The sequence below is a fragment of the Penaeus monodon genome, chromosome 26, assembly GCF_015228065.2.
Source record: "Penaeus monodon isolate SGIC_2016 chromosome 26, NSTDA_Pmon_1, whole genome shotgun sequence".
Classification (NCBI taxonomy): domain Eukaryota; kingdom Metazoa; phylum Arthropoda; class Malacostraca; order Decapoda; family Penaeidae; genus Penaeus; species Penaeus monodon.
In genome coordinates, this window is record NC_051411.1 from 1,227,285 (window position 1) to 1,243,080 (window position 15,796).

A 15,796-nucleotide genomic window follows, 5' to 3' on the forward strand; every position below is an offset into this window, starting at 1 on the left:
TTTCTTTCTTTTGACTCTCTTGTGTTCTCTCTCTTTCTTCCTCTCTCTCTCTCTCTCTCTCTCTCCTCTCTCTCTCTCTCTCTCCTCTCTCTCTCTCTCTCTCTCTCTCTCTCTCTCTCTCTCTCTCTCTCCTCTCTCTCTCTCTCTCTCTCTCTCTCTCTCTCCTCTCTCTCTCTCTCTCTCTCTCTTCTCTCTCTCTCTCTCTCTCTCTCTCTCTTTCTCTCTCTTTCTCTCTCTCCCTTTTACTCTCTTTCCCCCCCCCCCTGTGTGTGTGTGTGTGTCCCTGCTTTTTCTGTTGTCAATTTCTTCCCTGTTCGAAAAATAAAATAATAAATATACTCACTCTCACTTTGTCGTACCGAGGGAGAGGTGCCTCCTTCCCTCTGCATCTATTATTAGCATTTTTTCCCCATTCCAACGATATTAACGAGGAAGTGACAGTACGTTATTGTAATTAATAGCCTTGCCGTTTGATTTAGTGAGAAACTCCTGTTTGAGAATACCATTCAAAATAGGCAAGTGTTTTTTCTTTTTCCTTTTTTTTTGTATTTCATGAAACTTATATTACTTGCTCTCTTGTAGGAGGCAGTGATGCGTGTTTACAGCTTGGCCTGTCACTTCTACCATTCCATCCCCTGGCTTAAGATGTGGCACCTGTTCATGTAAGCGAAATTTTGATGGGCACATTAACCAGGCAGCTCAGTTTCCTTTTTTATGAGACTGAGGGTGATGAAACGCTCTATGCGCGCGCGCGCACAAACACACACACACACACACACACACACACACATATATATATATATATATATATATATATATATATATATATATATATATATATATATATACATATATGCATATATGTATATATGAGTGTGTGTGTATACATAAATATGAGTGTGTGTATGTGTTTGTGCATATCTCGCACACATATATGGACACAATGTACAATACATATATTTGTACTATATGATGTAGGGACATAATATATACCTATGTATAAAGATTTGTTGTTTCCTCCTCTGAATTCGAAATCACATTTCATTCTCTCGTATAAAAAGCTGAAAGTGCTGAGTTAACGCCGCCTGGCATTTCACTCGACCCGCAGCGCGGAGCAGATATGCACAGCTCGGAAATCACTGCTATGTATTCTGAATTAACGTGTGGTGGGAGAAAACACGTGAAAATACATTCTAGCTGCCTGTTTATGTATATACATGTATATTTATTATACATATATGTATATAAATATATAAATATATAAATATATATATATATATATATATATATATATATATATATATATATATGTGTGTGTGTGTGTGTGTGTGTGTGTGTGTGTGTGTGTGTGTGTGTGTGTGTGTCTGTGTGTGTGTGTGTGAGGTATTCCTCGTGTGGATCGGCAGCCGTCTACAGCTTCTTATAGCTGAACTAACAGCTCACCGTAGAGAGACATTTTATAAATTAATGATTCCTAAAATTCTGACATCGAAAGTTTTTTTTTAAGTTTGTGCAATTGATTTAAAAAGTATGAATCCCTTTACCTTCTGGAATATTTCTAAATTTCCGAGTGAAAGGAAAAGAGGAAGCTCCAATGGTAATTGATTAGTGGAGTTGGTTTGGAAAAGTTGGTTCTTGTTTTCAAAGTTCGGAACAGATGGAGCTTCATTATGTGTTCGAATAGTGTTTCGGAGTTGATATGGAGAGGGCCATGTATCACGACACTACTATCAACGGAGGTCTCATAGACCATTCGTAGCGTCATAATTATGCTTTACTCTGAGGGACTATCAAGACCTAAAAATCATGCTTAGGTATTTCGAAGCCAACCATGCGGATTCAGTGATACCAACAAGTAGATCCACCAGAGACAAGGTCAGAAGTGGGTGCCCTAGATGCACAACTGAGGAAGATCAAATGTCATTCTAAACTATAAAATTACGTGCTATAAAAAAAATAGGAAGCTTGCAGTGGAGCTAATGAAAACCATTTGACTTGGTGTGAGTAGGGGGTGGCCGGTAGTTAGTTGCCACATTCCCTCGAGTCATTTTCTTGTTAGTTAGTTTATTTTTATTATTATTATTATTATTTAATAATCCTTAACTACTACAAGGGATGCAGACCCCTTTGTTCTGCAGGCAATATCCGGTGGGACTTTTCATTACACTACAGCACACAGACTGTCAGTAATTGCTGGGCTGTTTGAGTATATACACAGCAGAGAGCCAGGGAGTTGAAAGAGGTCGGGCCCGGTAGATTTACGGGAGATGCATACGTGGAAACTTTGGACGAGATGTTTCTACCATCAGTGAGGGCCATGGTGTTCCCGGAGCCATTTTACATCATCCAGGATAATCGCCCCATCCATACGATCAGTGTCGTGAAGGCATGATATCCGGAACACCCGAGATTACGCTGTAACACATCCACCCATATTGCTAGATCTCAAACCCAATGAGAATGTCCAGACAGCCATGAAGAGAGACTTCCTCTAAGATCAGTCGCCATATGCCCAAGCAATTACGGCATGGGAGCGATTGCGCTCTGCAGACGAACACCGTTAACGGCGGCGTTAGTGGCATCCAGACTACCAGACTTGCTAGCGTTCGCCAAGTTGGTGACAGTAACACGAAATATTTTAAATATTATACATTTCGAAACCTTTAATTTTGAAATGTTGCCAAGTTGTAACTAGGAAAAAAATGTGGCACTTGAGGGAGCAAGCCAGACCCTGTGGGAGGCAGCTGCCACCCCTGGCTGGGATACCAATAGGCCCAGCTCCCAGCTCAGACAGTGTAAAAATACTGCCTTTAGCAAGTGTACATACATACGCACACAGCGCGTATACAAATGCACGATAGTTCTTAATACAATCCTAAACTACTTCAGATGGTAAGATAATGACTCATGCTGTATATGCATTGAATTTAATCGATCAGACTTTCCTTGATGAAAGGGCAAGAGTGACATGCTGGATTTTTCATGTCTGTGTAGCAACATTTAGCACGTAAAAGGTCTAGAAAAGTTCGAACTTGAAGACTTCTCAATTGCGTTTTTTTTTTTTCATTTCTGTAGGTACACTTCTTTATGAATATTTAGGCAGATTTGTTGTACAACTGCAACACATTTTATTTATACAATGCATTGTGGTGTAATGGGTACTATCTACGTATGTCAAAAGTGTATCTACATGGCAGTCCATGTTCTACAGCCGAGTGTTATGAATACATCTTATACAAAATGATGTATGAACTTTTGATTTTGCTGCACAACAAATAAACAAAGGGGAAATGTTTCCCTGACTGTGGCTGGAAACGACAAAGGAAGTCGTATCCGAATAGGAGGGAGGGAGGGAGAGAGAGAGAGAGAGAGAGAGAGAGAGAGAGAGAGAGAGAGAGAGAGAGAGAGAGGGAGGAGAGAGAGAGAGAGAGAGAGAGAGAGAGGAGGGAGGAGGAGGAGGGAGGAGGAGAGAGAGAGAGAGAGAGAGAGGGGGAGAGAGAGAGAGAGAGAGAGAGGGAGGGAAGGAAGGAGGAGAGGGGGAAGAGGGAGAGGGAGGGAGAGAGAGAGAGAGAGAGAGAGAGAGAGAGAGAGAGAGAGAGAGATAGATAGATAGATAGATAGATAGATAGATAGATAGAGAGAGAGAGAGAGAGAGAGAGAAAGGAAGGGGGGGATGGGGAAAATGAAAGAAAATTGAGAGAGAAGGAAGAGGAAAAGAAAAAGCGAAAGGGAGAGATTAAAATATAAAAGATATAATGATGAAAAGAGAGTAGGAGCGAAAAAGAGATGTGGGATATAAACATGCGGTTTAAGACACCAATGCTGATTTAGCACCTTTTATTTTGTACCTAGTGGTATACTTGGGTTTACGGAGAGAAATCACATAAATCCACAAACTATGTAAAAGACAAACAACATAAAGCGCTGACGTCGAGACTAAAACATATACAGAATAAAACAAATTCAAGGCATCAAACAAAGTCACACAAAAACATATAAAAACAGATTTTAAAATTCACGATCATTATCTTTGGTATCTTGGATATTTCAAGGTTTTACACCCAAGGAGACACTTTCAAAGACGCTGGTGGTCACAATCTTAAGTAATAAAGTAATAAGTAATAAAAATAATATTCGAACTAATAGAAAAATATAATAAATCTGGTCAAACAACTCTCTAGAGACAAAGAAAAAAAAAATATATATACGTTTAAAACCTGAGCGCAGATCACAACTCTTCGTGCTCAGGAGGGAACCTTTGGAAAAAACCGTCTCTTTGTAGTTCGGGAATCACGGCGTCGATAAACTCTTCGGGAGTGAAGCGTTTCGGCGGGCGAGAGATGAGTCGATGCAACACGTGCGCTTCCACTCTCGCCTTGTTCCACTGCTCCACCCAAAAGTTCCTCGGTTCCTCGTCCTCCCGCAGCACCGTTTCGGGCTCTGGACACCCGTAGTGACTCAGGTCTGCCTGGAATTCCCCGGGATTGGCTCTGCTCCTGCCGCCCGAGTGCCGCGTCAGCACCTGGTCGCACACGTGGCACTCGAAATGCTCGATGAAATTGCCCTTCTCGAAATCGTTGTCGATTCCCCAGCGGCGCTTTTCCATCGTCTCCAAAAGGAGGGTATTCGTCACCTGCCGCTCTAGCTTGTGCTTCAAGTAGGACTCGTACAAAGTGTCGTTCTCCAGCAGCCGGTGGAGGAACACGGCGAGGTCCTTCGGGGTCGGGAAATCGCTCACAAGGATGACCGAGTGAGGATTGGGTTCCCAGTCTCGTACGCTGGGCGAGCCCCAGTACACGGGCACCGTCCCCACACTCAAGGGCCGCCACAGCTTCTCGGTGATGTAGTCGTCGCAGCCGGCGTTCTCGATGGCGATGGCGAACTTGTACTTGGCGACCAGAGCGCGGAAGTCGTCGTGATCGTAGGTCCCCGCCGGGTCCTGCAGGTGGGCCGGAAGGTCTCGGTTGTGCAGACACGCGCCGTATGAGTCGATCTTGATGTACTTGGCTAATTCACTGATATACTTGTCTCTCTGGGCAGGCGTGTCACAGTCCGACTGTACGTACACGACGGGGGCCAAGTTTTCTTTGCCGAGCAGGTCGTTTTTTTGGCTGGTGGGAACGAACTCGCGCGTGGAAGTGAGCGCCTCGATGGACTTCAGATGCTGCAGTGTGAGAGGAAAGTTGGAGCCTCGGCGAAATGTTGACGTGATGTTGAAAAGCTGCAAGACCGGTTGGTGGTCGAAGAGAGGTTGATTCTTCGGGGACTCTTCGTGCAGGAGGCCCCACCAGTGCCTCGACTGCCGGGGGAGAGGGAGGTCCTCGACGCTGAAGTCGCTCCCGTAAAACAGGATCGCCTTCAGGCGCTTGCTGTGCAGGTACGAGCGATCCTCTGTAAAAAAGCAAGTGCCCAGACCGCAATTTCGCGACTGTCCCATAACCCCAGTAAAGGGAGTCCACCACAGGACGACCGCCTCCCCCCCGGCGCCGCCCCTGGAGGGGGGAGGGGCGCCGCCCGCCGCGTCACCCCGCTGTAGTGAACCTTTCCCTGTTGCACATTTCACCCACGTCAGGCAAGCTACCAGGAGGATGCATGACTGCACAACAGCGCCCCGGCGACTCATGGGAAAGCAAACAGCGGCGACGGGGAGCGAGGTCGCGTCTTAGAAAGTGAAGCTGCGACGAGCCTTTTCCCCGCTGAACATCACTTCCTTGAATGAAAGCTGGACGGGCGCGTCTTCTCCCCCCTTCAGAGACGCCCTACGAACACCCACACTTCCCCGGACCGCAGGGCGTACATGGCAAACGCCTCGCACTTCCTCCGCAACGGTGAGCGCCGCCTGGCTCGGGAAGGGCGAAAATAAGAGTGAAAAGACGGGGAGATGAGTCGGCGTGTCCCGGCGCGGCCTCGGACGTGGACCAATCACGTGCCGTCCTGTGACCGCGTTCGAGTCCAGTGTCAGGGATTCGGGGCCTTATTCTCTCTATTCTCGCAACCTAAGTGTGAAGAAAATATAAGTCTTGATATCATACTTTTATTCAATGGAACTCCGGTGAAAATAGAGCCTGTATGCGGAATTTACTAGACTTTCCCCGCGAGCTCGAACGCTGGGCGACGTGTTCGAGTGTTTACATGGAGTGACTCGAGCTGCTTGACGGGCTGAACATATGACTGAAAACCGTCGAGTAAGTGGATAAATGAGTGTGGGCCTTGGTGAACTCTGCTCACTGACGCCCATTTGGCCGAAATGTGCTAGCTTTTAGCCCTTGTTACCCCATTTCCCCCCAAGAGCAGCAGGTGATGTGTTGTCAGGCCTGTCAATACTTCCACTATATTAGATTTTGCCGAATCTACTTTACCAATCTTTTTGACAGTTGAACCCATTGGAAAAGGGGATTAGTATGACAGATATAATTTATCAGACGTGTGTTCACTAGACCGGTGTTCTTATTTACATAAGTAGAGTATGTATATGGTGTACGTTTGATAAGCAGGTCAGTGTGATAATGTACTGTATTGCATCATTCAGGTATTTTCAGTTCATTTCATCAATTACGCATCCTTAATCAGACTCTGAGGTGATGTAATGATTTTCTGGGACAGTTTACATGTAGAATGAAAGATTAGTGGTATTAGTATAGGTAAGAGATGGTGTTGAGTATGTTAAATGAGATATTATAACGTAGTTAGTGGTAGAGTAGTATAATTGACAGTCACAGTATATCAGGTGAAGTTTTATGTTATTAATATTCATTATATTGCATGGTCTTGAAAGAGTCATCATTCACAAATTACAGCATTTACCAAATCTCTTAGTTTCATAGGGGCTGAAAAAGTATGATAAAAAGTTTTAAAGTTCCTAATAAATTTACATAAATTTTATAGTGTTAGCAGTTCAGGAAAAAAAAGTGCACATCATTATTAATGACATAGATGAAGAGGTGGATAATTGTAATAATTGTGGTCATTATTATTATTACTGTTATTGTATGATGAGTAGTTAGGTACATGATATGTGTAAACCTTTAGAAAGACCCTTGATAGAATTAATTACCTTACAGGCATATACCAGTTATTAGAAATATTAAAACAGTAATTTAACTAATAATGTGTACTTGTGGTCAGTTTTACTGAATTTGATGAGAAATACATAACAGGTAGGTTGCTTAAAAATAGGGTCTAAGATAGACAATTTTTATGATCTAGTATAGTTTCAGATTCCCACAGCCAGATAAAATTTGCCTGTAATGAGCAGAATGACCGAAAATAAAACACTTTTCAAATATATTACCTTTGCAAGTTGATAATAGGAAAGTTGTGCATAATACATAATACATAATACTTTGGTATACATTTACAAGAAAATGTAATAACACTGTAATAATCAAAGAGAAAACATGAAATAATCTGCATAAGCAAAATATAACATCAAAATATTAAGAAAATAGGTTGTGACAAATGCTGCATGTAATTTCATGGCAATCAGGTGGGGGTCCAGGGGCAGAACCCCCGATAGGGAAATACGGTAATAGAACTGGGGTTTAAGGGTGAAGTACTGGGTTAGGAAGGTTTTTGGTTCATGCGCTGATGTTATAGAAATGGCTGGAGTAATAGGGACTTATTTTCAGAAGGATGCAATCACTTCGTAAATAATACCATTACTTTCGTTTGGGATGGAAAATAACGAGATCCATATTACAGTGTGGATAATTAAGAGAAGGAATAATAATTGCAAGATTGGATGGCTGTGTAAATCTACTATTAATATCATTTTAGATAATTTAATGCAGTTTCCAAAAGAAAAAAAAAAATACATGTTGGCTTTTCTGAAAACTTTCATTAATCATATTAAAAGGTCTATCAAAAAAATGAAAATTGCATTTAACTGTTGGAATTGCTGAAAAAAAAATCAGAATGTTTATATTTTTTGAAGTCTTGTATCAAGATTTAAGTAGAATGAATGTCAGAAAAAAATTAATGAAAATTTATCTTGCACTGAAACAGAATTAAATGCTGTCAAGAAACTGCAATATGGCTTTGTATTTTATTTTGCTTATATATTGATTTTTATGATTAAAAGAAAATATGGGAAAAACTTTTGTCGTTTTTATAAAATAATTCAGAATGAGAAACTGATAATGAAATACATAGTTGCAGATTAGTCTACATCCAAACTTTACATTTTGGTCTGGTATAGAAATAATTTTGGGGGGGCTTTTGTATATCTATATTTGTTTTTTTCTTTCAGAGATGGATGTCCTGCTGCCAATATTCCAGTTGTTATACTTTGTTGCCCACTTCCTGGCCAGCTTGGCACTGTCAGTCCTCGACACCTTCCACCTCCTTCACCGAGTGTTCCTTCATGTGAGTGCAGTGTTAAGAGGAGGGAATCAGCCTGTGCTCCGCATACAAGCTGATGCCGCACAACTCAAGAAGATCCCACAGCACTTGGGATTGGTGTGCATAGGGAAGCAAGCGTATCACATTTCTAATCTTGCCAACGTGATCACGTGGGCTGTTGGGTATGGGGTACGCTATGTCTCCCTATACGACATGCATGGCACTCTGAAACGACAGCGATCAGTGATACTCCAGCACCTTAAAGAGGTGTGTGCTGACATCAGCTACACAGTGATAACCCATAACAGTGAAGCAAACCAAGCTAAAGACATTGTAGAAAATAGCAGGTCGGGGCCACATGTAATCGTAAATCTCTTAAGCCTGACCGATGGCAAAGGTAGCCTTGCAGCCACAGCCCGCCAGCTGAGCTTGGGAACCAGCAAAGTGAGTCCGGAGTTATTAGAATCTTTGAAAGTAACTCGGGGCCAGCCAGATCCCGAACTCATTATCACAATAGGAGAACCCATTTCGACCATGGGGTTCCTGCCGTGGCAAATTAGATTAAGTGAATTTTTTGCCGTTCCATCTTTAAATAGGTTTGAGTATGGAGATTTCCAAACCATTCTTAGGCAATATTCTAGATGTGAGCAGAGATACGGCAAGTAGATTCTGTGTTAATTATACAGTTAATGTCTTTTTTCTGTGTCTGTATTTAAGAAGAACTTATGTGATATATACAAGGATGTTGTTTGCATGTATGTCAAATCTTCCATGCCAGTAGTGTGCTTAATTTTATAAGAATGGAAAAAATGGGAGAGATTCAGGAAATAGTTATATATAAATTGATTTGAATAATCTCTCATTTAATAGAGGGGAATTAGAAAATAAATATCATTCCTGTTATTGACAGTTGTATCTGGACTTGTATATCATTACTTTATCAAGTAAGGGATCAAAGGAAAGAAGGAAAGTTATGATATTTGTTTATATTTTTGTAAAGTAAAGTATTAGAACAAATTCTAAAAAAAAAAGAAAAAAAAAAAAATATCCTTCTTCATTGTTTTACAGAATGCATTACTCTTTTTCCCTCCCTTGTTTCTCACTATCATGGGATTTTTAGAAATGAAGGCCCCAGAATTGATACTGTTGTTTGTTCATATTCAGTTTCCAAGCTATACAACTCAGGTCTGTAAGAGACACATTGTGAAGTGAGTCAGAAATACGAGAAATTGAGTTCTGTTGCATTAAGTATGAGAGCATTTTTGACCGTTGCTTGGTGGGTCTTCTCATTTATCTGGGGAGGGTAGGGAGTGTGCATAATTTGGTCCCAAAAAGTTCTTTTGCCTGTGATATGCTGTAAGAGTTTTTTATTATTATTTATTTTTCATTGGTTTAGATTGTTTATGTAGGTCACTGCTCTTCTTACAAAGGGAAGATAATATACTCATTATTAGAAAATATGTGGTATAGAACATATTTTAGTTCCTAATCTAATGAAAAATGTGTTTATATCAATATTGCCAACAATATAGTTTTTCTTTCATTTCTGTTGATATTATTTATTGCTTTATTTTCATTATCAATGTCAGGTTATCATACTCTGAGTGGAAAGATCACAATAGGAAGACTACTGAAAGATACAAAGATACAAAGCTCTTTTATTAATTTTCCCCATAGAAACACCAACTTATACCTTGTTACCAGTTGATCCTTGTTATGGAGTGCATACATGATTGATACATTTACAGTATTTTTTTCTGTCATTTTATTGTCAGTTGTTATTGATACATATACATTATATGCGATATGAATATATTTCCTTGTTTTGCTCCTAGTACAGGTTGAGAGCTTGATTTCCTTCCCCAGTACAGGATTAATATGTGTTTGTCCTTTTTACTTTTGTCCAAATATGGTTGAAGACACTATTCCCTCTGAGACCGCAGATGGCATTCTCATTGTGACAGGAAAATGCCTCATTATTATAAGTTTATGCTGCAACATGGAAAAGAGGATACACAGCACATACACTGCCACATACGTTGGTTGGTTGGTTGATTATTACTATTATTATTATTATTATTATTATTATTATTATTATTATGAATTTATAATTATTTATTTATTTATTTGATTCTTAAGAATAAATTCACTTTGGATTGTTATGGTTAGGTCCTGACATTAGTGCAAGTTGAAAGGTTAGAGAACTACAATTTTAGAATAGATAAGGTAGAGCACTATTTACCAATGTAACAATAGTATTATTAGTTAATTTCCTCTTATTGGTCGACTAAAATAGTGATAATAGGTTTTTATAATTCACCATAGTTCTCTCTGATATATCTAATCTTTGAGGATATGAGGGAAGTTGTAGTTCTGTACTATTAAATGTGCAGATTCCACATAATGCAAAGACAAAATCCACATTTTCAGGAGTAAAAGTTGTAAACCCTAATCATTACATACTTCTGAAGATTTATCTCAGGTAGAGGAAAAGGAATAGAAGAACTTTCATACTCAGCCAACAACTGTTCTTTGAGATTATCTATATGAATACATGATTTCTTTTTCTAAAGAATAATAATTAGACTGATGATAAAAACATCAATTTTGGGATCATGATTGGGATATTCCTGTACTTTATCTTACATGAAACAGGTGACAACAAAGAAGACATTGTGATTGTGATATAAAGGAAAGACAGTCACCTTTATAGGTGGCTAAGAGCATTATCTAGAATGATTTTAATTGTTTTTGTATATCTCCCTATTGTTACTTATATGAGGGTAATATTTATTGTATCAAAAACTAGCAAGTAATTTTGAAGGAGCACTTACCAAATGATTATGAAATTAAATTCCCTTCTTAAACATGATACCATTCATTGTTTTTATATATACATGGACAAATGTAAACCAAGTTAAAAACCATTGCCGTGTTTTTAGTTCATTGTTAGTTTTTTAGATAATTACTAAAATTTGTTTAAACCTTTCTTTGTTGAAATCTTCCCAAGTATCAATTTCTGCCATGGGTTCCCCATTTCACTTTTGTGCTAAAATTGAGGTCCTCCCATTGTGACAATGTTAAATTTAAGTTCTTCCAGCCATTTTAAGTACAAATAGAGTGCAGTTGTAAAGCCCACAGCATTGTAATAATTTATTAGGCAACCTAGAGACATACAAGGCAAGATATATATATATATATATATATATATATATATATATATATATATATATATATATATATATATATATGTATGTATGAATATATGAACACTATATAATTCTGCTAGCGTTATTGTAGCCTTAAAAACCATCTCGTATGTATACAGAGTACATAGTCCTCAGATCCTTGTCAAGCTTTATTTCCTGTGATTTTTTTCCAAGGATGTACATACGTTTCTCTTGTATTGTTGCAGCATTGGCATAATTATTTTTCCATTGTTTACAGAGTACTTAAAGAGAAAAAGTGAAATTTGGAAAGGCAGTTTACATTCAAGAAGATTAGATGGTTGTGGCTGCAGAAATATCTGGAGTTTTTTTTTTCTTTATTTTAGCATGTTTCATGTGCATATTCAGTCATTGTCTGTACATCATATGCATCATATGTAATATGTGTATCTGTCTTATGTATGTATGCAAGACCATATCTCTATTTATCTATCTCTATATCTATATAGATAGATATATGGGTATAGATATAGTTTTATAGAGATAGAGATATATAGATATATAGGTATAACCTGTCTATCTAAATATTTGTGTATAAATGTATATGCACATGTTTACTGTATGCAAGTTCTCCATGAAATTACAATGTTTGTTTTATTGTTAAAATTTTCCAAATATAAAGTGAATTTAGAATTTAGAGATCAATTTAGCAGGAACAACAGTAATTTCCATTTTTGTCTTTGTAGAGAGAAATGTATAGACATATTTAAAAGCATAATATTTTTGAGTGTTTGGGCCCAATTACATAAGGTTCCCCAGCCAGGCGAAAAATACATCTGTTTATGTTTTATCTACTCATAGAAGAGCTTTTAGAGAGTGACTGCCTCTTTGAAAATGTTTCTTTTTGTGAAGTAAATTTCATTTAAGAGAATAGTGCCTTATGAGGATGATGCTTGAAAAAAGTAGAAGTTTTAGTCCTTGTATAATTACCCTCCCTTTCCAGGTATCAGAGAGTAACCATAAAAGAAAATTGTATTTTGCAAAACAAGATGCCATGTTTTCAAAAAATCCCTGGAGAAATTAGCGAAGAATTCACTTTTTGTAACTGAACAAATGGAAAATGTGTAGATAAAAAAGGAAGAAAATAAACTGTATGACCAATACTGAAAAAGGAGAAAAAAAAGACCACAGCAATTTCAAACAATCATGTCCTGTATACTGGGTGCATAATTTTCTAAGGATTAATTTGTATATTAGCAGTTCTTTATTACAGACTGTCAGTGCAGTGAAAATAACAAGTATTTATTTTGTTGCAGTTAAATAGGCTGTTGTTGAAAAACAGATTTGTAGCAGTTTTGCAGGCAAATCTGTAGATGTGAAATAAATTATATGTATATATTTTGGTTTCCAGATTTATGTACAAAATGTACTTCTGTTGTAGTTTTGTGTTGGAACCCTTTAGAATGTTTTGTTATTTATGTACTAATGAATGTTATTTCATTAATTTACCAAGGATATCTTAGAAATATAATTTACGAAGTTAAAAGTGTTTTAATATTCCTTTAGTATGTAAACTTGCAGTGAAATTATTTTTTCTGAAGTAAAACTGCTCATACAGATGCTACTATTAAATATGGCAATTTTTATGCCAAAAAAACATAAATTATTTTATATTTTATGTCTGCAAAGCAGATTGAAGATTAGGTCATTAAACTTAATAGGATAATATACAAAAAAAATGTAATATGGAAACTTCGTTATATCAATGTGGCTGTTACAGTCTATATTACTGAAAAGAAAATTTAAACATGAAAATTCATGAACCCTTGAAGCATACAAGCTTGACAGGATTTGATAATAATAAAATAATTTTTATTCCCTTTTCAACATGGGTAGCCTGATAAGAATTGCCTGCACAAGAAGTGTCACAGTTAGAGAAACTACCAAGCTGTTTAGCCAGGTTAATGACTGCTTTTCATATTGGGCATGACAAAGCCTGGATGCCTTATGCATGGGGATGTGGGGTCTGACAGGTTCCTCTATAAATGCCTGGCAGCAGGGTAATGGTTAATGGCGAGAAGAAATAAATGTACTAGACATCGAAGGTCATATAGCACAATGGTAGAGTATTGTGGCGAAAAGGGTGGAAACGAGTTAAAGGCTGTAGAACACTAGGATAGATTGGAAGTGAAAAGGGTATAGAGGGGGAGCAAATGGACTACAGTGGGGATTTGTAAAAGGGGATGGAGTTAAAGATATAGAGAGATAAGATCAAATGGGTAGTATTGTTGAGGAAGGGAGAGTAACACTGTATGAAGAAAACTGCAGAAGAGCTATTATGAAATGGTAAAAGGGTAATACAGTAAGAAACAATATTGGAAGTAGGAGAATAATCCAGAGAAATAAGGGAACAGGGGAAGGTGGTGAAGTATCAGGAAGAATATCAGGAGGGGAGGGATCTGGAGAATGACATGTGATCATCTAGGTGGGAGTGGTAAGGATAATGAGGAAGGATGAGGGAATGGTGATGCACATGAAGGAGGGGTAATTTTTGGACGAGTGGGATGAAGAGGGGTTGCGGGAAGATGAATATCGGCAAATACTCTGAATGTAGAACAAATAGGAATAAAGGGATTAGAGGGTGGAGGAGGGAGTGAATCATTCTCTTGAGTCATGTTTTGGATGTCTTCAAGTGTCTGGAGGGGAGTTAGGTGGTGAGGTCTGAGAAACAAAGGTTTTCTTATGTATAGGAGAAGAGCGAATAGATGTCTAAGAAGCAGAGAGAGAGGTGGTGTAGGAGAGGCTGTGGTAGGAATAGTTGGGAGTGGAAAGTTTAGTTTGTCTGGTGCGACAGGTAGAGTGAGGAGGAGGAGGAAGAGTAGGCAGCAGGGAAGTGGTAGAGATTGGAGAATCTGTATTTCGACTGGAAAAGGAATTTGACTGGGGGAGAGAGGGAATAGAGATAGGATGGTTCAGGATAGAGGGAAAAGTTAGTGGGGGGAGATGCTGAGACTCCTTCAGATGGGAGGGGAACGGAGGGGTAGTCTTTGAATATGTAGAAAGAGAAAAACGTGCTTGTCTGTAGGATCCCACTAATTCCTTACTTCTTGTTGCAGTGGGGGGCTTAAGGGCAGAGACTGATGCCCAATGTAGGGATCACCCATACAATGAACCTCAGCCCTTGCCTCAGGGCTGAGGTTCATTTATCCAAATCGTCAACTCTTATTTAGCCTTTTTGCCACAATACTTTACCATAATGCTGTGACCTTTGATTTCTGGCACATTTGTTTTTGATCACTGACCATTCTGGAAATCCACAAACATTGCCTTACTGAACCAAAAAACTTTTACCTGGGGGCTGTGTTTTGTATGTGACTAATGACCTTAGAGATTGAAGATTTTTCAATAAATAAGTAAATGGTGTAGGACTTAAGTTTGCCTGTGGGAGGAATATTGTAGCACTGGACTGCCAACGCATCATAGTTGACTAGGTATGTGAGCAAGTCATTTTCACAGTATGATCAGCCCTTGTTGCAGACAGGACAATCAGGTGGAGAGACGGAAACCGTTCTGGTATAAGTATAAAGAGAGGAGTAAGTTTGGGCAGAAATAGGTTTGACAGTGAGGTTAGTCAGGATAGTTAGTGCATGAGCTTGGGACTCAGATGCAACTGTGACAAGGCTTGAATGATCAGAATGACAGTGAAAGGAAACTTTGCCTACATTGTTGGAAGAGAAGGGTATTGTCCGAGTACAGGGCTGTAGGGGGAATCACACACAACTGATCCCACTTGGGTGGGCCACGCAGAGTACTCAAGAGGTTTGCAGAGGTGGAAGCATTAGGACAAGGGTGGGCAGAAGATTGGGTGGTATGGAAAGAGGTAGTAATGTTGGGTGGAGGACAATAAGGATGAATAGTAGTGTAAGGGGGGTGTGGTTAGACAATGAAGACTGTGTAGATGTTGCGAGTGAGGAAGGGGTGTATTTTGAAGGCTGATTTGGAATGGATCAAGTTGACTACAAACATTGAGGAACAGGCATTCATATCAGTGGTTTGAACCGTGGTCAGGAAACCAGTGAAATCAAATTTAGATAGGCTAATTGATCAAGGGGCAATCCTTAATGCCTCTAATAAGGGTAAATATCTTCATTGGCCATGGTGAGCCTGAAATAAATTGTAAGAAATGGTCTACCCCTCAGGGTTCCCATATTAATAGGGCCAAAGAATCAAGTCTGGTATAGATATCTAAAAGTTGGTCTCTACCAAGACTGAGCTCCACTAATCTTTTC

General features: G+C 39.0%; 2 protein-coding genes across 3 annotated transcripts; one reads left to right on the forward strand and one right to left on the reverse strand.

Moving 5' to 3' along the window:
• Window positions 1-3,820: 3,820 nt before the first annotated feature.
• Window positions 3,821-5,942, reverse strand: LOC119589834 (alpha-(1,3)-fucosyltransferase 10-like). Its single transcript, XM_037938419.1, has one exon. The coding sequence runs from the start codon at window positions 5,621-5,623 to the stop codon at window positions 4,229-4,231; it is 1,395 nt and encodes a 464-aa protein (XP_037794347.1). The 5' UTR covers window positions 5,624-5,942; the 3' UTR covers window positions 3,821-4,228.
• Window positions 5,943-6,004: 62 nt separating this feature from the next.
• Window positions 6,005-13,053, forward strand: LOC119589835 (dehydrodolichyl diphosphate synthase complex subunit Nus1-like). 2 transcript variants are annotated; one of them, XM_037938420.1, is made up of 2 exons: window positions 6,005-6,185; window positions 8,249-13,053. In XM_037938420.1, the coding sequence occupies exon 2, from the start codon at window positions 8,251-8,253 to the stop codon at window positions 9,004-9,006; it is 756 nt and encodes a 251-aa protein (XP_037794348.1). In that variant the 5' UTR covers window positions 6,005-6,185; window positions 8,249-8,250; the 3' UTR covers window positions 9,007-13,053. The 2 variants fall into 2 exon arrangements, with proteins under 2 accessions (XP_037794348.1, XP_037794349.1); XM_037938421.1 differs by lacking the exon at window positions 6,005-6,185 and adding an exon at window positions 6,218-6,297.
• The last annotated feature ends 2,743 nt before the right edge of the window (window positions 13,054-15,796 follow it).

Coding starts and splice junctions, on each gene's coding strand:
- LOC119589834 (XM_037938419.1), bottom strand. CDS start 5,623: ATGAGTCGCCGGGGCGCTGTTGTGCAGTCATGCATCCTCCTGGTAGCT.
- LOC119589835 (XM_037938420.1), top strand. CDS start 8,251: ATGGATGTCCTGCTGCCAATATTCCAGTTGTTATACTTTGTTGCCCAC.